Source organism: Cetorhinus maximus, chromosome 11 (genome assembly GCF_964194155.1).
Source record: "Cetorhinus maximus chromosome 11, sCetMax3.hap1.1, whole genome shotgun sequence".
Lineage (NCBI taxonomy): Eukaryota > Metazoa > Chordata > Chondrichthyes > Lamniformes > Cetorhinidae > Cetorhinus > Cetorhinus maximus.
In genome coordinates, this window is record NC_135889.1 from 123,856,387 (window position 1) to 123,879,975 (window position 23,589).

Genomic DNA, 23,589 nt, shown 5'->3' on the forward strand with positions numbered 1-23,589 from the left:
AGATCAGACTCTGAAGACAGCTGATGAAAGGAATGTTAACTGCCCACTATCACTTCCAGGGTCTCCCAAGGATCATATTTGGGCCCCTCCTCTCCCTCACCCACATGTTGCCCCTCAGTAACATCTGAACACATGGGGTTATTTTCCTCATGTACACCAACAATACCCAGCCCCAACCCTTCTCTTAACCCTTGCCCCTCCTATCAAACATCCTGCCTTAGGGAAAATGAAATTTTGAATACTTGTAAATAACTTGCATTTTGCGTAAGGCACAAAGAAAAGGAAATGGATGCTGCACGTGGGAAACATGGGGTGAACAATATGAGCTTTGTCACAGGTAAATTTTAAGGAGGGTTTTAAATTACAGCAACAACTGATTTCACTCACCTGTCCTGTTGAAACAAAACAAGCATACCACCCATCTCCACATCGGTGGTCTTAAACCATTCAACTGCACCTTCTGTAAGCCTCTGTCCCTACCCTCTCCCTGAAGGTCCTCAGCCACACCACTGATACTTAACAGCTCAATTCCTCCAAATGCTTCTCTTCCCCATAAATTCTAATCACCCAACACCATCTTCCCTAAAATACCTGGAAAAACTCAGCAGGTCTGACAGCATCTGACAGCGGAGAGGAATACAGTTGACGTTTCGAGTCCATATGACCCTTCATCAGAACTAAGACACATAGAAATGAGATGAAATATAAGCTGGTAGAAGGAGGTGGGACAGGAGGAGCTCGATAGGGGGGCCAGTGATAGGTGGAGGCCAAGAGATTGCCAAAGATGTCATGGACAAAAGGGTGTTAACGGTGGTGATATTATCTAAAGGATGTGCTAATGGGGACATTAGGGGAAGCAAGCTAGTGGCAGATGGCCCTAGTATGGGTGGGGTGGGGGGAAGGGATCGAAATGGTCTAAAAGGTGGAGATGAAACAATGGATCAAAATAAATTTAAAAATAGGAGGGAAAAGAAAAAAATATAGCGTAAAAAAGATTATAAATTATTGGAAAAAGGGGGGGATCGGAAAGGGGGTGGGATGGAGGAGAGAGTTCATGATCTAAAATTGTTGAACTCAATATTCAGTCCGGAAGGCTGTAAAGTGCCTTGTCGGAAGATGAGGTGCTGTTCCTCCAGTTTGCGTTGAGCTTCACTGGAATATTGCAGCAGGCCAAGGATGGACATGTGGGCATGAGAGCAGGGTGGGGTGTTGAAATGGCAAGCGACAGGGAGGTCTGGGTCATGCTTGCGGACAGCTCACTCCACACTTCTACCTAGCGACTCCAGGAACTCAGGTGTGTGGACTGTGATCAGCATATGCATACACTGAGTGTTTGCATATAACATGGACCACCCCCCCACCCCGCCCCCGCCCCAGCAGCAAGAACGCCAGGCCATTACAAAAATCCTGTCTGCCAAATTCAGCACATTGTGTTGAATTCCTCTTCGGCTGGTGAGAGCAGGCTACTTTCCCCAGGCAGTGTTCCATAGAACTTACAGAAACAGGCCATTTGGCACGTGCTGGTGTTTATGTTCCACATCCTTCCATCTTATTTCATCTCAACCCCATCAACATAACAGATTTGTTGACCAATCGCAGTGATCAGTCTCTTATCAATTGAGTCTACGACAGACCCAGATGTGAGGCGAGGAAAACCTCCAGGGGTGGAGAGATTTGGGCACCAGTGGCCCAAAGTCACCTGTTCCTCCCAAGTCACTCTACACTCACCGCAAGTCATGTCTCAACTTACCCCTAGGCTGCATGCCAAAACATTATCTCCTTAATTTGCACTTGAGTGACTGAATGATGGGTGAGTGTGCTAGCGCTGTCAATATGAAATAAAGAGTGGGAAATGCACACCAGGCATGAGAATCTATAATGAGAAAAGGCGAGCTTTTGGCTGTAAAACACCCTGAGGAAGGTAAACAAGATTTGGCCAGTGTATTTCCAGCATGTTTCTGTTTTTTATTATATATCAACACTGTTCCAATTATCTGCAGTAACACAGTCTTCCCCACTCCACACATTTCACACCTTGTACACTTCAACCTGCACCCACGGTGCTATTTAACAGAGGCAACAGGGGCCTTGCCTGCCAGCTGGGCAGCCAATGAGAGCCCCACGTTGTCTCTTATCGGGAAAGCCTGCCAAGTTAAGTGCCAATCAGGCATCTAACTGGGCAGCAGCGAGCCTTCCATGGAATCAAGGACCCCGGGAGTGGAAACTCCACCTGCCCAGAGCTGCCAGTCAATCAGAGGCTGGTAACTCTTTGCTGCTCAGCAGCGCTACCAGGGCAGCAGTGGCTAGCACCGGTAATGCAGCCACCTGAGGCCCAGGATCACCAATGGGCCCAGTCACGTGTGTGAGATTGTGGGTAGGGCAGGGGACACCCCTCCTCTCCACCTTCCCGATGCCAGGTCTCTCGATCAGCCACCAAGTGCCTTTGAATGAGGGGCTTCCCCTGGGAGCCTGCAAGCAACCATACGAGGTGTGCTTTTTCGGCTCCCGGCATGGTGAGTACCCCCCCACTCCACATCTGGGGCAGGATGAGGCCCTTAAGAGGGCATTGATTAATCACTTAAAGGCCTCAACTGGTGGTGGGACAGGAAGGTCGACCATGAACCTTCCCACCATGGACTTACTGGAGGCCCGGGCAGGAAGGAAACAGGGTCCCTTCACCAGGCACCCTCCTCCTGCCACCAAACACGTCAGAGGGGGGCATTCCACAATGTGCAAGCAGCGAAATCACACTGACAGAAACCTGCAAACCAACGGGGGATTCAGCGAATGGTGTCAGGAAACACCACGTGGACTCCGAATACCAGACACTAATGCACCAAATATGTGCTCACTGCCACTTTACGCCTAGCTAGAGACGGGGCAGAGGGGGAGATAATAATCAGGTGAACCAGCAAGGGGTTAAGTGGCAACTATCATTTTCGTAAACAGCTCAGGACCATTATGGAACTCACAGTAAACACCTTTCAATGCACCATTTTCCTAAACAGAATCCATTGATCAGCACAATTTACATACAGCATTTTAAAAATATTTATTACATTTAGCTTTGGATGTCCCCAAAACAAAACAAAAAAAGAAAAAATCTTGGGACAGAATTGGCCCAGAATCTACATTCTTGTGCCATGAGATTGGGTCAGAGGTGGGGGGGGGGGGAGAGAGAAGGAGGGAATTACTGCAAGTGATGTCCTGGAGGTGTTACAGAACCTCAGGGGCCCTGAGTCTTGTGTAAGTCAGGCTGGGGTATGTTAAGGCAGTTCGGGGTGCTGGGGTAGATCTACTCCAATATTGGCCAGCTGCTGACCAGCAGTGGCTGCGCAAGTGCCGTCTGACCTGAAAGTTCTCCCACTGGTGAAACAAGGCTGAAGGGAGCTTCACCTGAGCCAGGGCCTGGGGCTGAGCTGGTCTATTAAACACAGCCAGACAGCAACAGGGCACAAGAGAATAGATTCCCTCAAACCTCTGAACTTGTTGGGGGCTGGGGGGAGGGGGTTGATGAGAGAATAGAAACAAAGAATGATGGAATACACCATGGTTGAATGTGTGGACCACCTGCCCAGAGGGCTGCTTTACTCACACATCTCTCCAAGTATCATCTCCCCAGCTGTGCCTGTGGAGAGACAGATTCCACATCTCAGCAGAACCTCGTGGCTTTAGTTAGAGGCTTGTTGGATCATTAGTGAAGATCAGAGAATAAGCGGGCACATGGGGAGACCAACACAGAGCACAGGTGGTGTGCCCCAGTACAGGGTGAGTGTCTTCCTATGGGACAGTGCGGGGAGTCAGGGTATGAGTTGGCATGTTAACAAGGAACTATGGAGGTGGATATTGAGAGCGAGGGTGGTTGGGGGTAAAGAGGAATAATTTTTAAAATAGTGAATGGTCTCACATTGGAACCCAACTATTCCCTAGTTTCTGATGCAGCAAGGCTACATGTAACAGAGAGAAGTCTCCCAGAGACAAACAGAGCTAGGACAAATCCTAATGTCAGCACTAACCCAGCACGAGCCCAGGGAACTCTGGACAAAATCTTCTTTACATCGTCAACTGAACACCGAGTATGAATGGGAGGGGGTGAGTCAGGAGCAGGGTAGTAGGTAGGAGTCGAAGACACTGGAAGTTGATGTAGTCCAGACGGGGTCTTGGTGAACCAGCCCAGGGACATGACTTATCCACACTCCATGAGGCGAATGCTTGATGTTTGGCAGCAGAGAAAGACAGAGGTAAAGATGATGAGTTGTCCAGCTACACTCTGCAGTTCACTGTCCAGCTCCTCATGTCGAACATCCCCATTATTCCAAAAGACCACTGTGATCCTTGACAGCTTGGTCCACCTCTCAGAGAGAAAAATGTACAAACGCAGCGTCAACCTGACCCCACCCCCAAAACCCGGGCTCCGGCAGCGATGGTACAGCCCGACAGCCCCAGCATGTGGGAGGGTCATCTCAGTCACTGGGGCGGGAGGGGGATTCCTCGGGGGTCGGTCACCTGCCCCTCCTGGAGGTTTTTGACGAGTTGGGCCAGCCAACGTTTGGTGGTAGTGTCGTCCTTCAGCACCTGGGCAAATGTGGTGTCCTTCAGCTGGTCAGGCAGGCACTGTCGGAGTGCCTCCCTTGCCCTGCAGGGTCCAAAAGCAACATCAAGCCATTCAAAACATTACCTGTAACGCACGGCTACACAGGTATAAACACAGCTTAAAGCACACTAGGGACTCTCAACCCTACCAGCACAGTAAAAGTGTTAGAAAAAAAAGAGTAATACTGCGGTGAACCAGGATTTTCTTGCCTACATCCTACAATCTGCACCTTTCCTTCCCCGAAGGTGTTGACACAAGCAGCAAGGTTTGCTTTGTGCTCAGGGTCCAGGAACTGGGAAGAAACTACCCAACTCAATATCAAGCTTTGCAGCACAGAAGAATGCCGTTCAGCTCACTGGGTTGACTTTTGAAAGGGCTACCCAATGAATCCCTGCTCTTTCCCCACAGCCCTGTAAACCTCTCCTTTTCTTGGAACGCTCCCAGACTCAAGAATCTATTATCCCATTTAAATTTAACCTGAATTTGAAGCCAGGTCCCAGAGGTGAAATTCGAGTGTCCCAACACAGCGCATCACCCAGCCCCATTAACTGCTAATCCAACTCCTTGTCCCAAAAACAGATTGTGGGTGTAAATTAACACTCCCTGGTGCAGGAAAGGGGGATCTGTGATGGAAGAATCAAGCACAGACTCAGGTGGAGGTTGGCCAAAGGGCCTTTCGTTTTTCTGAATTCTCTTCTCTTCTGAATGCTGAATGGCCAATGTAACACCCTTATTATAAAAAGGGAGGGAGACAAAATACAGGTAACTATAGGCCAGTTAGCTTAACATCTGTCATTGGGGAAATGTTGGAGTCTATTATAAAGGATGTAATAGCAGAACATTTAGAAATACATAATCTAATCAAGAAGAGTCAGTATGGCTTCATGAAGGGGAAATCATGCCTGACAAATTTATTAGAATTCTTTGAGGAGGTAACAGGCAGGATAGATAAAGGGGAACCAGTAGATGTAATATATTTGAATTTCCCAAAGGTGTTCGATAAGGTGTCACACATAAGGCTACTTAGTAAGATAAGAGCCCATGGTGTTGGGGGTAGTATATTAGCATGGATAGAGGACTGACTAACTAATAGAAGACAGGGAGTTGGGATAAGGGGGGGCATCTTCAGGATGGCAACCTGTTACGAGTGGAGTGCCACAGGGGTCAGTGCTGGGGCCACAATTATTTTTAATATATATTAATGATTTGGATGAGGGAAATTAATGTACTATCGCCAAGTTTGCGAATGACACAAAAATAGGTGGGAAGGCAAGTGGTGAGGGTGACACAAGGAGTCTACAGAGGGGTATAGACAGGTTAAGTGAGTGGGAAAAATGTGGCAGATGGAATATAATGTGGGAAAATGTGAGGTCATGCACTATGGCAGGAAGAATAGAGGAGCTGGATATTATTTAAATGGAGAAAGACTGCAGAAAGCTGCAGCACAGAGGGATTTGGAGGGCCTCGTGCATTAATCCCAAAAAGTGAAAAGTTCAGCAGGTAATAGGGAAAGTAAATGGAATGTTGGCCTTTATTTCAAAGCAAATGGAGTATAAAAATAGGGAAGTCTTGCTAAAGATATACAAGGCACTAGTTAAGACCACACCTAGGAGACTGAGAACAGTTTTGGTCCCCTTATCTAAGGAAAGATATACTGGCATTGAAGGCAGTCCAGAGAAGGCTCACTAGGTTGATCCCGGGGATGGAGGGATTTTCTTATGAGGAGAGGTTGAATCGGTTGGGCCTGTACTTACTGGAGTTTAGAAGAATGAGGCGCGAACTTATTGAAACATATAAGATTCTAAGGGGACTTGACAGGGTAGATGCTGAGAGGTTGTTTGCCCTTGTGGGAGAGTCTAGGACCAGAGGGCATAATTTCAGAGTAAGGGGGCACCCATTTAAAACAGAGATGAGGAGGAATTTATTCTCTCAGAGGGTAGTCAATACCACAGAGGGCTGTAGAGGCTGGGTCGTTAAGTATATCCAAGGCTGAGATAGACAGATTTTTAATCAGTAAGGGAATCAAGGGTTATGGGGGAAAAGGCAGGAAAGTGGAGTTGAGGATTATCAGATCAGCCATGATCTCATTGAATGGCGGAGCAGACTCGATGAGCCAAATGGCCTACAGCTCCTACGTCTTATGGTCTTATGAAGACCTACTCCTCACCATCTTGTCAAAATTTGGGAAGGAGGCTTTCTGGAGGGCAGTAGTTAACTCCTAATCCACGACCAAGACACTAACTAGATTTGTGAGAACCTCCTCTGCCCCTTCCCCTCCCCCAACTCTTGCGACACACCTTCTGGTTACCACCATAACACAGGCCACCAAAAACCCAGCGTCTGATTCCCCAACCACAGAGTCATAGAGGTCTACAGCACAGAAAAAGGCCCTTCAGCCCATCGAGTCTGTGTCGGTCAAACAAGTACCTAACTATTATAATCCCATTTTCCAGCACTAGGCCCATAGCCTTGTTTGCCTTGGTCATGTTACACTGTGAAACTGCCAAAGAGTCAGAGGAGGGAGCCCAGGCAGCATTGGGGGTATAGGGGTCAGTACAAACAGACCTGGTCTCACAGTCCCAATGACACAAAGTCTGTAGCTGTAGGTGGGGGATGGTGCCATACCGCCAGAACTAGAAGATGCGTGTCAAGAATCGGCCACCTTGGCACAGGGGTAGGATTCACTTGGCGATTAACATCCCCCCAGCATGTTTCGCCCACGAAAGGGTCCAACTTTAGTTTGTCTCGTTGCTGCCATATGCACACTGAACTCACCGTGGATTGTCGGAGAGACGGAGGTAGCAGCGAACAACGTGCTTCAACAGCCTGGCCGAGGGCTCTTTGGACAGCTGCAGCACCATCTTACCCTGTGTGCAGAGACAAGACAATATTAGAGCAGCTGGAGTGATTGTTGGTTAGACTGTGTCACCACCCCCCTTCCCCCAACACCACTCCAAGTTTCAGATCCCAAAAACGCCAGTATCTCACCCCATTCTACATGGATATCCTGAGGACATTCAACTGTCAACACAGCCACGCCTAATGTTGTCCTCTCCTGAAACTCACCACCACCTAGGACAGACAGTCCACTTGATCAGTGCCGCTACCACTGAACTCAGTATCCACTTCCTCCACCGCCAACACACTGTGTACCATCTACAGGGCGCAGTGCAGCAATTCACCAAGGTCACATTGGCAGTACCTCCCTTTCAGTGACCTCTACTGTCAGGAAGGACAGGAGCAGCAATGTTTCAGAAACATCACCACCTCCACATTTCCCAAGTCAACACCATCAGATCTGGACCCATGTTGGCCTTTCCTTCATTGTGGTTGGGTCAAAATCCTGAACTCCCGATCCAGCAGCACTGTGAGAGCACCTTCACCACGTGGGCTGCAGCAGGTCAAGGAGAAGGCTCACCACCACTTTCTCAAGGGCAATAAATGCAGCCATGCCCACATCCTGAGAACAAATCAAAAAAAAATAAAATCCATGGACACAAACTCACCAGCAGGGATCACTGAATGGCTGCCAGGAGCAGAGATCCCCCCCGATTTGATGTTTTTCTATTCTTTCATGGGACATGGGTGTCGCTGGCTAAGCCAGCATTTTTGTTGCCGGTCCCTAATTGTCCTTGAGGCCTTCTTGAACTGCTGCAGTCCACATCTTGTAGGTCAAGGCCCACCGTTCGCAGGGGTTACGTTCCCGTGAAACCTCGCAAATGGCGAAATCGCGAGCGATGAACATGCTTTTCAATGGGACTCAATTAGATTCCAGCCATGCGAGGGCAGCAATGGTTTGGGCAGTTACTCTACAGCAAATTGTGGCGCAGTACCTGTATACGACAGACGGGGTAGCCACTGAGCAATACATCGGTGAAGATTTCAAAATTGAACAGAGCCATTATTGCAGCTCTGGACCGAGAGATTCGGACATTTCCGGGATAATCCCTTCGTTCGGACTGCACTTCAGCTGCAACCATTCCAGTCTCTGCTCCGTCATGGCTGCCGTCTCCCCAGGGAAAGAGGAGAGAGGGAGAAGAAAACGCAGATAAGCGAACATTGCTCATGCGATGGGCGATGCGGTGTACAAAAGTACAAAGCGCAGGTAAGTGAACAAAGCGCAGGTAAGTGAATACACAAACTAGGAAGTCGCAAAAAGCAGGACTTTACTGTACACCCACAGTGCTGTTAGGGAGGGAGTTCCAGGATTTTGACCCAGTGACAGTGAAGGAACGGTGATATATTTCCAAGTCAGGATGGTGTGTGGCTTGGAGGGGAACTTGCAGGTGGTGGTGTTCTCATGTGTCTGCTGCCCTTGTCCTTCTAGGTGGTAGAGGTCACGGGTTTGGAAGGTGCTGTGTAAGGAGCCTGGGTGAGTTAATGCAGTGCATCTTGTAGACGGTAAACACTGCTGCCAATGTGCGTCAGTGGTAGAGGGAGTGAATGTTGAAGGTGGTGGATGGGGTGCTAATCAAGCTGGCTGCATGGTGTTGAGTTTCTCGAGTGTTGTTGGAGCTGCACTCATCCAGGCAAGTGGGGAGTATTCCACCACACTCCTGACTCGTGCCTTGTAGATGGTGGACAGGCTTTGGGGAGTCAGGAGGTGAGTTACTCGCCACAGAATTCCCAGCCTCTAACCTGCTCTTGTAGCCACAGTATTTATGCACAACGTTCAACAACATTCACAAGTCCTCAGATATGATGGAGGGAAGGTCATTGATGAAGCAGCTGAAGATGGTTGGGCCGAGGACACTACCCTGAGGAACTCCTGCAGTGATGTCCTGGAGCTGAGATGATTGACTTCCAACAACCACAACCATCTTCCTTTGTGCTAGGTATGACTCCAACCAGCAGAGAGTTTTCCCCCTGATTCCCATTGACTCCAGTTTTGCGAGGGCTCCTTGATGCCACACTTGGTCAAATGCTACCTTGATGTCAAGGGCAGTCACTCTCACCTCACCTCAGGAGTTCAGCTCTTTTGTCCATGTTTGAACCAAGGCTGTAATGAGGTCAGGAGCTGAGTGGCTCTGGCAGAACCCAAACTGGGCATCAGTGAGCAGGTCATTGCTAAGCACTGTTGATGATCCCTTCTATTACTTTACTGATGATGGAGGGTAGACTGATGGGGCTATAATTGGCCAGGTTGGATTTGTCCTGCTTTGTGTGTACAGGACATACCTGGGCAATTTTCCTCATTGCCAGGTAGATGCCAGTGTTGTAGCTGTACTGGAACAGCTTGGCTAAGGGTGCAGCTAGCTCTGAAGCACAGTCTTCAGTACTATTGCCGGAATGTTGTCAGGGCCCATAGCCTTTGCAGTATTTAGCACGGTGGTAGTGCCACACAACACGATAGAGGGTATCCTCAATGTGAAGACGAGACTGGACTGAGAAGGTGGTCACTCCTATCGATACTGTCATGGACAGATCCACCTGCAGCAGGCAAGTTGGTGAGGATGAGGTCAAGTGTGTTTTTCCCTCTTGTTTGGTTCCCTCACCACCTGCTGCAGACTCTGTCTAGCAGCTATGTCCTTTAGGACTCAGCCAGCTCGGTCTTTCATGGTGGACATTGAAGTCCCCACCTAGAGTACGTTCTGTGCCCTTGCCACCTGGGGGGATGGCAACAAAGACAGTAATCAGCAGGTTTCTTTGCCCATGTATGACCTGATGCCATGAGACTTCACGGGGTCCGGAGTCGATGCTGAGGACTCCCAGTGCAACTCCCTCCCGACTGTATAACATTGCGCCACCACCTCTGCTGGGTCTGTCCTGCCAATGGGACAGGACATACCCAGGGATGGTGATGATGGTGTCTGGGACATAGTCATACTCATGGAAACATTCCTGACAGGCAATGTCAGGCTGTTGCTTGACTAGTCTGTGAGACAGCTCTCCCAATTTTGGCACAAGTCCCCAGATGTTAGTAAGGACGACTTTGCAGGGTCGACAGGGCTGGTTGTGAGGCTGTCGTTGTCAGTGCCTAGGTCGATGCCGGGAGATCCACCTTGTTTCATTCCTTTTTGCAGATTTTGTAGCGGTTTGATAGGCCATTTAAGAGTCAACGGCATTGCTGTGGGTCTGGAGTCACATGTATTCCAGACCAGGTAAGGTCGGCAGATTTCCTTCCCTAAAGGGCAACAGTAAACCAGATGGCTTTTTACGCAATAGACAATGGTTTCATGGTCACTATTACCGAGACTAGGTTTTTTAAGATTTATTAATTGAATTTAAATTTCACCAGCTGTCGTGTTGGGATTTGAACCCTTGTCCCCAGAGCATTAGCCCGGACCTCTGGGTTACTAGTCCAGTGACATTACCACTACGCCACCACCTTCCCCATTATGCGCCTCTATTACACCCCTCTCTAACCCTCAAGGGCATCGAGACTATTCCCGTTGTCACTGGAGCTGCGAATACCCAACTCAGAGACCAAACATCAAACCTGGAACCTCCTGTCAGGAAATGGGCACAAAACAACAAAATTACTGTTGTCCGGGGACATTTTAATCACACACCTATCAAATATCATCCACATCCACAAGCCTCACAACAGTCCATGATCTCTATGCTCTTCCAATTCTGGTCTCTTGCACATCCTCAGTTTGAATTGCTCCACCATTGGCAGCCGTGCTTCCAGCTGTCTGGGCCTTAGGCTCAGGAATTCCCTCTTTCTTGTCCTTTAAGACACTTCTTAAAACCAACATTTGCCCAAGCTTTTTGTATAAGGGACAATTACATCGGTAAAAAGAAAACTAACACACGGAGGTGGGAGAATTATCAAGATGTAGACAATTTGAAAAATTGCAGGGCCTTTAATAAGTACTTCGTATTGACCTTTAGTAAAAAGCATGTTGGAGAGGAGGTGAATCCTGAACTGGTCAAGAGTGGGATGAGTGATATTATGATGTATAAAAGGAACATTTTAAATGAATTAGTTAAGCTAAGGCGCCCAATGGAATAAGATCCTAGGATCCTTGTACTTCAGGCTGCATTGCATGTGGATGTGTGTCTGGAGGGTGACCAACATGGCGCCCATTATTACAAAGGGAGACAGGGCTAATCCGGGTAATTACTGGAATGTTCATTTAACATCAGTGGGAGATAAAATCATGGCGTAATTAAAGAAATAAAAATGTACCTTGATAAAGATCAAAAAGAAATAAATAGCACAGATTTCAAAAGGGACAATTGTGCTTGACAAACCACAATTCTTTCATATGGTTGGATTGGAGGAAAACGTAACTACAATCCTCAACAACTAACTCTGCATTACTCGACAAACAGGGGCAGAGATTGGAGGAAGATGGAAGGTACGGGGAAGTCTGGAACTCAAAGGGAAAGAATCATGAGATAACACACCAGGCAAGGACATAGAAACAGGTTGAATCAATGGGTTCAAAGGACATTTTCGCAGGGCCAACATTCTGGAACTCACTCCCTAACAGCACTGTAGGTGCATCCACACCAAAAGGACTGCAGCAGTTCATGGCAGTGACTCACCACCACCTTCTCAAGGGCAATTAGGGATAGGCAACAAATCCTGGCAGGAGGAAGGGATGGAAGATTGACTGAGTGAATAAATAAGTAAGTGTAGGTGAAGCGCTAGGCGAGGCGTGTATTATAAAAGGCATATTTTTCATTTCCAACACTAGCCAGTAACAGGGCATCACGCCCGCTCTTTCAGCTCACCAGAATCATGGCCACGTGAGAGAATCGTTCGTATGTTTGACAGATGTAAGCCAGCCCTGTGTCATCCAACAGGATCTTCTGCAATATAAAAGTTGCAACCTAGGGACCAGAACGAGAGAAGACAGGTTACACGGGTCACAAAACAAAGCAAGAACACTTAACTCAGCTGCTGAGAGCAAGCACAGCTTCCTGAGGGCAGGATGAAGATCTGTGCTTGTAACCGTGCCCCACACCCACCATCCCACACCACCCCCAAAACCTGTCAGCTGCCCAAAACACATGGGCTCATTGGGGAAAATGTCAAGCTGTCAGACATGCTGTTCACCAGCAGAAAGGATACATTAGACCAGAGAACCTAAGAACCCTAATGGCAGCTACTGAAGGGATATTAGGGAGGGCTTTATGGGTTTAATCAATGGGGGTGTTGTCTCAGAGAGTGAATGTTATAAAAAAAAGTTTATAGGATATATCACAGGGAGCTGTATTGGAGAGTGGGACTGTCACAGTGAGGGGTTTATAGGGTTTATCACAGGGGGCTTTATGGAGTGGGGGTGTCACAGTTAGGGGTTTATAGGGTTTATTACAGGGAGCTGTATCAGAGAGTGGGGGTGTTACAGTGAGGGGTTTACAGGGTTTATCACAGGGAGCTGTATCAGAGAGTGGGGGTGTTACAGTGAGGGGTTTATAGGGTTTATCACAGGGAGCTGTATCAGAGAGTGGGGGTGTTACAGTGAGGGGTTTATAGGGTTTATTACAGGGAGCTGTATCAGAGAGTGTGGGTGTTACAGTGAGGGGTTTATAGGGTTTATCACAGGGAGCTGTATCAGAGAGTGGGGGTGTTACAGTGAGGGGTTTATAGGGTTTATCACAGGAAACTCTGGCAGAGTGTGGTGTTTAGGCAATATCTTGTTCAGCTAAAGAACGTTGGCACATGAAAAGGCTCCACTCTACGGTCCACCTGAGAAAGCGGGTGTGTTAATTGTATATTAATCATTGTTAATTGCACTGAGGTGGTGGGCATTAACTGGGGATTCAGCTGTGTTCCTATATATAGGTTAAATGTCCACCATTTGAATATAATTAGAGACCCAATTAATATAAAATTAACAGTGAGTGATGAGGGGCCTAGCGTAATTGTACTTAAAGCCTTTACAGAGCTGTAATAATGAAACTCCCATGACCACCACCTCCCTATCCACCTTCTCCCACATGACAGCAGCCCCTACCGTTTTGGATAATTCACTTCCTGACTCCATAATCCGTAGACAGAGAGGGATAATTTCTGTTGTCAAAAGGAAGTTGATGACTTCCTGTTCATCTGTTTTTACTAAGGCTCCTGCAGAAAGGGGGACAAAGAACAGATTAAAAAAAAACAGTAAACCACAGTTCACACACCAGCCAACCTGGGCTAGAACATCACACAAACTGCACTGATGGGAACTAGAGTTACAGCTCCCGCCCCCGCCCCAGTCCCACCTTTGGTTGGGGCGGTAGGAGGGGGAAAAAGAGAAGCTGTAATTCCAGTTTCCACATGAACCGTACGTGCAGAATGACCCATAATTATACAAAAGCAAAATAATTCGGATGCTGGAAATCTGAAATAAAAACAGGAAGTGCTAGAAAAACTCAGCAAGTCCGGCAAGATCTGTGGAGAAAGAAAGAGAGTTAATATCAAGTCGAGTGTGACACTTCTTGTCCCCCCCCCTGCATCTAATCTTCCAATTAGATACATTACAGCCTGCTCAACTCAACACTGAGTTCTACACTTTCACACCATGACCATGGAAGGTCAATGACATGTTGGCTTTTGGTGCAAGGGATTGGAGTACAGGAATTCTTTTATATTATTATTCGTTCATGGGATCTGGGCCTCACTGGCCAGCATTTATTGCTCATCCTTAATTGCCCTTAAGCACTAAGTGGCTTACTCAGCCATTTCAAAAGACATTTAAGAGTCAACCACATTGTTGTGGGTCTGGAGTCACAAATAGGCAGATTTCCTTCCCTAAAGGACATTAGTGAACCAGGTGGGTTTTTAATGACAATTGACAATGGTTTCATGGTCATCATTAGACTTCTAAATTCCAGATTTTTTTTTTTACTGAATACAAATTTCACCATCTGCCGTGGTGGGATTCGAACCCAGGTCCCTAGAGCATTCGCCTGGGCTCTGAAGAGCAGTTGTGCGGACTCAAAATGTTAACTCTGTTTCTCTCTCCACAACACCATTAAACCCATCACATTTCTAACTTCCCCTCAGTTCCACGGGACAGTCATATTGGACTCAAAACATTAACTCTATTTCTCTCTCTCCACAGATTCTGCCAGTCCTGCTGACCTATATTTAGACCCATTTTTGATTATCAGTGATGATCCATTGACCCAAACTGGAAGGCAGAGATAAAAGCAAACCAATGCTGGAAATCAAATAAAAACAGGAAATGCTGGGAGAACTCAGGTCTGGCAGCATCTGTGGAGAGAGAAACAGAGTTAACATTTCGAGTCCGTATGACTCTTTGTTAGAGGAGGAAAGCAGAGAAGTTGGAGAAGATTGTGTCTGGCCAATGGATGGGGAGAGAGAGAGAGAGAGAGAGAGATTGTGTTTGGCCAACAAAAAGGGTCTGGAGAAGGGTCGAGCTGGTTGTAATTCCTGATTTGCACCATCTTAGCATCTACAAGGAGAACACCAATTTCAGTGAGCTCCTGGAGGATTTCCAGCTTCAGTGAGACTACACCACAGAACATTTCAGCACCAAGAGTGTCAAGAAAAGAAAACCCGACAAACAGAAAGCAGAGTGCTTACCTATGACACCCAGGCTGGTGAGTCGCAGATACTCAAAGGGTCTTGTCTTACTGACAGTGTGCAAGAACGGATAGAGGAAGAGCGGGATATGAGCTGCTAGAAATGCTGACCTGGAACACAACAGGCAAAACACAAAATGTTACAAACCAGGCCTGTATGGAATAGTCCTTGAGCTCAGACACTACACCACCGGATTCACCAGAATGTGACTGGGGCTAAAAGTGTTAAATTATGAGGCTCTGTAAGACCTCGCTTGTGAGATCTCACCTACTTAAGTTCAGACCTGAGAATTATGAGATATTGACAAATGTCTCAGACACGAGCTCTAAGTAAAGTGGTAAGTTTACTAAAGCATATACAAAGCCAGAGTTTATAGCAATAGTTGCACAAAGTGTATACATACAATCTGCCTGAGTCAAGTAACTTGGCAGTTGAACTTTCAGTTTTAGGAGATTGGCCAAATCATTCTATTCCAAATGCAGCAATGATTCTTCATTTTGCAATATCTTTTATACCCTTTTTCAGGAGTTATAACTAGGTGTTATATTGACAATACCTCATTTCAATTGATCCATAGCTTTTTGAGGGAGAGAATTCCAGATTTCCACTACTCTGTGAAGTGACCCAAGAGTGACGTCTCCCTTTCTAACATCAGCTCATGAGTCACTGACTGATGAGGAAAAATGAACAAGTCTCTATCGATAGCCCTCATGCTTTGATGGTGTCCAGAAGCACTTCACAACTAATGGGTAATATGCAAGCAAACACCACCCAATTTTAACATCAAATTACAGGAACTAAATTACCATTTTTAGTAATATTGTTTAACATAAGAAATATGAGCATGAATAGGCCATTTAGTCCCTAGAGCCTTCTCCACTATTCAATATCATAGCAGATCTTCTACATCAATTCCACTTTCCCACCCTACACCCATACCCCTGGATTCCCTTGGTGTCAAAAATGTCATGTTGTGGGGTCTTCAGCCCATAATCTGGGTTGACACTCCAGGTGCAGTACTGAGGGAGGTGCCGTCTTTCAGGTGAGACATAAACCCTGGCCTTGGCGGCCCCTCAGATGAATATAAAAGGTCCTAGGCCACTATTTTAAAGAAGAGCGAAGTTTAGGTCAATATTTATCTCTCAGCCAACACTTAAAACAGAGGGTCGAGTCATTTATTTTGCTGCTGTTTGCTCTGAAAAAGTTGGTAGCTGCGTTTCCTACAATGCGATACCTCTAAAGTGCTTCACTGCATCTGAAGTGCTTCAGGGCCTCGTATAATTGTGAAAGTTGCTATATAAATGCAAGTCTTTTTTTCCTTCTTCTGGTGTGCGATCCCACAAAGGAATCCAACACAAGATCATAGAGCAAGATCAGACTCCCCAGGTAAAGTCTAAGGCTTCAACTGAAAACGCAGAAGAGAAAGGGTTTCTGGAAACAGAGGTATTGTTACCTGGTTTCTGGGTGTGATGCTACACATTGTAATAACGCGAGTGCGTTACACACGCGGTTTGACTGATGAGCCGTCAGGGTTGGAGGATTGATAGAAGGATAAATATTTACAATCTCCTGGAAAAAAGAAATGTAAAAAGAAAATCATGCTAACCCAAAGAGTGCAGTAAAACAGATGAGTGAAACTGTAGCATGATTGAGCTCACACTAAATGAAGCCCGTCAAGTAACCCCAGGAAAGCACAGTGCTTTCACACTGCATCTCAGGCACAGGCAGATAAACCTTACAAAGGAGGTTTCTGTAAGCTCTGCATGGCAATCTGCACCAGGTGACTGCGGAACAAAGGAGAAGACTGAAAGGGTTCACCCAGTAACAGCCACAGACCCTGAGTAAACTGAACAAATACAGTCTACATGGAGCTCCCTCTACACTGTCCCCATCAAACACTCCCAGGACAGGTACAGCACGGGGTTAGATACAGAGTAAAGCTCCCTCTACACTGTCCCCATCAAACACTCCCAGGATAGGTACAGCACGGGGTTAGGTACAGAGTAAAGCTCCCTCTACACTGTCCCCATCAAACACTCCCAGGACAGGTACAGCACGGGTTAGATACAGAGTAAAGCTCCCTCTGCACTGTCCCCATCAAACACTCCCAGGACAGGTACAGCACGGGGTTAGATACGGAGTAAAGCTCTAAGTTGTCCCATGGCTGAGATTGAATGACAAGGTTCGATATGTAAAGGACCATTACCTGTAGGAGGGCAGCAATGGTTCCGAAGGAGTGCCAGAGCATGGGGGCCAGGTCAGGCACCGACTCCCTCTTCTTGCTAAGTTCTAACAAGGCATTTTCCCGGGTCTCGGGGCTTGACAGCTCATTGATCCACTGGTAAATCTTCTCTCGATCCACCTGAGCCAGCGCAGTAACCGGCTGTGAGCAGGGCAAGAATAGAAATCAACAGATAGATCAGCATCATGACAAGAGAATGACATTGAATAGAACCATAGAATGGTTACAGCACAGCAGTCCTTTCGGTCTGTCGGGTCTGTGATGTCTCTCTGCAACAGCTCCTCCGCTTTTCGCACACCCCCGCCCTTTCATCCCAAGCTCTGCAAAATTTCTCTCTCGAGCTGTTCATCCAATTCCCCTTTGAAAGCCACAGTTGAATCTGCCTCCATAACTCTCAGGCAGTGTACTGACAGCAGCCATGTTTACCTACAGCCAGGTTTCCAGTAACCATTGTGTCTCATCTCCAGTTCCCGTTACTCACCCCATTCAGGCTGATCACAGGCAGCTCACTTTACCTGACAAACAGTGCTAATTATTTGCCATTATGTGAAAAAACAATTACCAAGGTACAGTTTACAACACAAAGCATACCACCTGTTTTTGGGGTGTTATTTGTTAACCACATAGAATATCACCCGTTGGTAAATATTGTGTTTATAATCTGCCTCCAGGGTTGCATGGAGCGTTGCCACATGCCATGAATCTCTCTCTGGCAGCAGTCTGGCGTTTTCTGTTGCTGCTTCTCTACAGGAAGAGAGTAGAAGCAGCATCTCACACCAGTGACTGCTGGAGTCGACAGGGATCACAGTTGAGGAGTTGGTTTTACCTAATACTTGTTGGGTAAATTGCACTGCAACATCAAAAATTCTTCAAGGCCTTGGCAGAGTAGATGCTGAGAGGCTGTTTGGCTTGTTGGACAGTCTAGAACTAAGCGCCGTGGTCTCCTGATAAGGGGCAGGCCAAAGAAAAGTTTCTTCACTCTGAGGGTTGGGAATCTTTTGGAATTTTCTGCCCAGCGGGTTTTGGATGCTCCATTGTCGAATATATTCACAACAGCGATTGATAGATTTTTGGACACTTGCTAAGCAAGTGCTGCTTGACAGCACTGTTGATGATCCCTTCCATTACTTTACTGATGATGGAGGGTAGACTGATGGGGCGATAACTGGCCACATTAGATTTGTTCTGCTTTGTGTGTACAGGACATACCTGGGCAATTTTCCACATAGCTGCGTAGATGCCAGTGTTGTAGCTGCACTGGAACAGCTTGGCTAGGGTTGCAGCAAGTTCTGGAGCACAAGTATTATTGCTGGAATTTTGTCAGGGCCCATAGCCTTTGCTGTATCCAGTGCCTTCAGCCATTTCTTGATGTCACGTGGAGTGAATCGAATTGGCTGACGACTGGCATCTGTGATGCTGGGGACATCGGGAAGAGGCTGAGACGGATCAACCACTCGGCACTTCAGGCTGAAGATTGTAGCAAATGCTTCAGCCGTATCTTTTATACTGATGAGCGGGGCTCCCCCAGGATGGGGAAATTGTGCAGCCTCCTCCTCCAATGAGTTGTTTAATTGTCCACCACCTTTCACGACTGGGTGTGGTAGGACTGCAGAGCTTAAATCTGATCCGCTGGTTGTGGGATCGCTTAGCTCTGTCTATCAATTGCTGCTTATGCTGTTTGACATACAAGTAGTCCTGAGTTATAGCTTCACCAGGTTGACACCTCACTTTAAAGGTATGCCTGGTGCTGTTCCTGACATGCCCTTCTGCACTCTTCATTGAACCGGGGCTGATCCCTGGCTTGATGGTAATAGTAGAGTGGGGGATATGCCAGGCCATGAGGTTACAGATTGTGTTCAAGTACAAATCTGCTGCTGCTGATGACCCACAGCACCTCATGGATGCCCAGTCTCGAGCTGCTAGATCTGTTCTAAATCTATTCCATTTAGCACGGTGGTAGTGCCACACAACACGATGGAGGGTATCCTCAATGTGAAGGAAGGACTTTGTCTCCACAATGACTGTGCGGTGGTCACTCCTACCGATACTGTCCTGGACAGATGCATCTGCGGCAGGCAGGGTGGCGAGGATGAGGTCAAGTATGTTTTTCCCTCATGTTGGTTCCCTCACCCGGTAATCAGCAGGAGGTTTCCTTGCCCATGTTTGACCTGATGCCACGAAACTTTATGGGGTCCGGAGTCCAACCTAAGGCAATCTCAAGAACCTTATAGTAACAGGAGTCTGATGATGAATAAGCAGCTTGTTATTAATGTAATTGATCTGAGTATTGATATAACAGGATCCTCATTAATGTTGCAATAGGATTGCCATTATTAATGTAATAGTATCATGGTTATTAATGCATTACGATCCTGATTATTGAAGAAATCGGTCTTTTACAAAAATAAAAACAACCCCACCTACTGACAGGCTTTTTTGCAGCAGCCATTGGGCTTCAGAGAGCAGTTGATTAGGGCATGCCCACCAACAAAAGATGCGCGGATTTACAGGGGCCTTGCAGCTGTCAGAAATCAGTCTGAGCTCCACAGCAGCCATTGCTGCCTTGGAACTTGCAGCCCTAAAATCTCACCTCGTAACCCCACTGGGGGCCATGACCCACACTTTGGGAAGCCCCTGGTGATCACCAATAAGCAGAAACTTCTTTACCCAGAGAGAGTGCTGAGAACGTGGAACTCGCTACCACAGACACAGATACATTTAAGATGAAGCTAGGTAAACACGCGATGGAAAAAAGGAATAGATACGTTTGAAAATGAAAGTCACTGTAGTCCCAGAGGATCATAGGCTGCTCTCCCATTACAGAGAGACGACTGGTGGTGAGTTTAATCTGAGGGTCACTGCACCTCAGGTAAGGGGCGAGGTTGAGAAGGCAGGGCCTTCATGGATGACCTCAGCCAGTATGGGAATTGAACCTGCGCTGTTGGCATCACTGCATCACAAACCAGCCGGCCAGCCAACTGAACGAAAGGCAAGATAAAGAAGGGTGGGAGGAGGAAGCTCATGCGTAGCATAAACACCGGCACAGACCAGCTGGGCCAAATACAAGTGGGGACTCCAACTCGAAGACTTTCTGACTCACATGACAATGCACCCGCTCAGTCAACCATCAGAAATCAGAATTGTTACAATGCAGAAAGAGGCCATTCGGCTCATTGTGTCAGCACCGGTTCACTGAATGAGCAATTCCCTTAGTTCCATTCTCCTGCCTTCTCCCCACAGCCCTGCATGTTCTTCCTTTTCAAGTAACATTCTAATTCTCTTCTGAATGCCTCAGTTGAACCTGCCTCCACCACACACTCAGGCAGAGGATTCAAGACCCTAAGCACTCACTGCATGAAAACATGTTTTCTCATATCACTTGTGCTTCTTTTGCCAATTATTTTAAATCTGTACACTCTTGTTCTCCATCCTTTTACAAGTGACAACTGACCCCTCATGATTTTGACCACCTTTATCAAGTCTCCTCTCGGCCTTCCTTTCTCCAAAGAAAGCAGTCCCAACTTCACCAATCTATCTTCATAACTGAAGTTCGTCAGTGAACCATTCTCATGAAGCTTTACTGCACTCTGTTCAATGCCTTCACATCCATCCTAAAGTGCAGTGCCCAGAACCAATCACAATACTCCAGCTGAGGCCGAACTAGTGCCTCATGCAAGTTTAACATAACCATCTTGCTCTTGTACTCTATGCCCCCATTAACAAAGCCTAGGAGCAGCAGTAGGCTATTCGGCCTATCGAGCCTGCTCCGCCATTCAAAATGATCATGGCTGATCTGATTGTGGCCTTAACTCCACTTTCCTGCCTGTCCCCCATAACCCTTGGCTCCCTTGTCAATCAAAGAAGTGTCCAAATCAACCTTGAACATATTCAAAGACTCAACTGGCGTTTAGTGACGATGCTTCAAAAGTGCTGCGGGATCGATTCGCCGCGGGACCGACTCGCCGCGGGACCGATTGATTGATTCTCTGTAGCTTCTCTGTCTACTAATGTTAGTGCTGGAGCCGGGGCTTCCCCCCTCCCACAACCAATGGAGTCCCAGTCCAGGTGAGGAGAAATGTGAAATGGTTCATTTTGTTAGGAAGAACCTGGAGAGACAATATAAAATAAAGGGTACAACTCTAAAGAGGGTGCAGGAGCAGAGGGGCCTGGGTGTATATAGGAATAAGTCACTGAAGGTTGCAGGACAGGAGGTTGAGAGAGTGTTTAATAAAGCCTACAGTATCCTGGCCTTTATTAATAGGGACATACAGTACAAGGCCAAGGTTATGCTGAACTTGTATAATACACTAGTTTGGTCTCAGTGGAGTATTCCATCCAGTTCTGGGCACTGCACTTCAGGAAAGATGTGAAGGCGTTAAGGGACGGAGCAGAAAAGATTCATGAAAATAGTTCCAGGGATGAGTAACTTCAGTTATGCAGATAGTCTTGAGAAGTCAAGATGATTTTCCTTGGAGAAAAGAAGGCTGAGAGGAGATTTGATAGAGATATTCAAAACCATGAGGGTCTGGACAGAGTAGATAGGAAGAAACTGTTCTCACTCATAAAAAATGAACTGCCTGGCCATGGCACCCTGGTATACAGGGGAGGGGAGTTACAAGTGGTAGTAGGGGCCAGTATAGTCAGAGGGATTGACACTGTTCTCTGCAGCAAAGAGCGCGAGTCCAGAAGGCTGTGCTGCCTGCCCGGTGCCAGGGTTCAGGACATCTGCGCTCAGGGCTGGAGAGGAACTTGCAATGGGAGTGCTGGTGGGGGGGGGGGGGCCTCAGTCGTTGTGGTCCATGTTGGTACCAATGACATAGGCAGAACAAAGGAGGTGGTTCTGCTTAGTCAATATGAGGAGCTTGGCACCAAATTAAAAAGTAGAACCTCAAAGGTCACAATCTCTGGATTACCTGAGACACGTGCAGATTGGCATAGGGCAAATCAGATTAGGGAGGTGAATGCATGGCTCAAAGCCTGGTGTGGGAGAAGTGGGTTCCAGTTCGTGGGGTACTAGCACCAATACTGGGGAAAATGGGATCTGTACTGTTGGGACGGTCTACACCTAAACCTTGCCGGAACCAGTGTTCTTGCGAGCCATATGACTAGGGGAGTAGAGAGGGTTTTAAACTAAGTAGTAGGGGGCCAGGGATCAAATTTGGTAAGATGTGGCAAATCAAAGAGTAAAGACAAGATAAAAGAGAAAAGTATCATTACAGGAAATGAAAAACAGACTGACAGGAAAGGACAGAGAGTACAAATCTAACAGTAAATTAACAGATGAGACTGGAGGTTATAAAAAGAATAAAACTAAGGCTCTATATTAAAATGCACAAAGCATTCAAAATAAATGAACTGAGAGTGCATATAGAAATAAATAAGTATGATTTGACAGCCATTAGAGATATGGCTGCAGGGGGACATGGATTGGGACCTGAATATTAAAGGGTATAGGACATTTAGGAAGTGAGGTAAAGGTGGAGGAGTGGCTCTGTTAGTTAATGATGGTATTAGCACAGAGAGGGATGACCTAAGTTCAGGAAACCAGTACGTGGAAATGGTTTGGGTAGAGATGTGAAATGGTAAAGGTAACTTGTGGGAGCGATGTACAGGCCCCCTAATAAGTAACCACATGGTAGCTGGAGCATGAAGAAATAATGGGATCTTGTCAGAAAGGCACAGCAATAATCATGGAGATTTTAATCTACATATAGACTCGAAAAGTTAGATTGGCAAAGGTAACCTAGTTGAGGAGTTCATAGAATGTTTCCAGGATAGTTTCTTAGAGCAGCATGTTCTTAGCAGGTTGTGTTATAAGGTAAGGTTGGACAGGCTAGGCTTGTATCCGTTGGAGTTTAGAAGAGTAAGAGGCGACTTGATTGAAACATAAGATCCTGAGGGGCATTGAGAGGATGTTTCCTCTTGTGGGAGAATCTAGAACTGGGGGTCACTTTAAAAATAAGGGGTTGCCCATTTAAAACAGATGAGACAGAATTTTTTTCTCTCAGAGTCGTGAGTCTTTGGAATTCTCTTCCTGAAAAGGCAGTGGAAGCAGAGTCTTTGAATATTTTTAAGGCAGAGGTGGATAGGTTCTTGGTAAGCAAGGAGGTGATAGGTTATCGGGGGGGGGATGGGCGGGATGCAGACTTGAGGTTACTGTCAGATCAGCCATGACCTTATTAAATTGCAGAGCAGGTTTGAGGGGCCGAATAGCCTACTCCTGCTCCTTGTTTGTATGTTCGTAGGAAAAGCTAGAGAACAAGG

At 46.9% G+C, this 23,589-nt stretch overlaps 1 protein-coding gene across 1 annotated transcript in view; it reads right to left on the reverse strand.

The window, feature by feature from the left end:
* Positions 1–1,940: 1,940 nt before the first annotated feature.
* cnot9 (CCR4-NOT transcription complex subunit 9) overlaps positions 1,941–23,589 on the reverse strand; it is a 23,580-nt gene continuing 1,931 nt past the window's right edge. The window contains exons 2-8 of the mRNA XM_078552714.1: positions 17,290–17,466; positions 16,537–16,652; positions 15,084–15,193; positions 13,507–13,616; positions 12,281–12,379; positions 7,370–7,461; positions 1,941–4,636 (exon numbers count right to left, since the gene is read on the reverse strand). Coding sequence (XP_078408840.1) covers positions 4,468–4,636; positions 7,370–7,461; positions 12,281–12,379; positions 13,507–13,616; positions 15,084–15,193; positions 16,537–16,652; positions 17,290–17,466 — 873 coding nt within the window. The 3' untranslated portion in view covers positions 1,941–4,467. The remainder of the gene's footprint in view (positions 4,637–7,369; positions 7,462–12,280; positions 12,380–13,506; positions 13,617–15,083; positions 15,194–16,536; positions 16,653–17,289; positions 17,467–23,589) is intronic.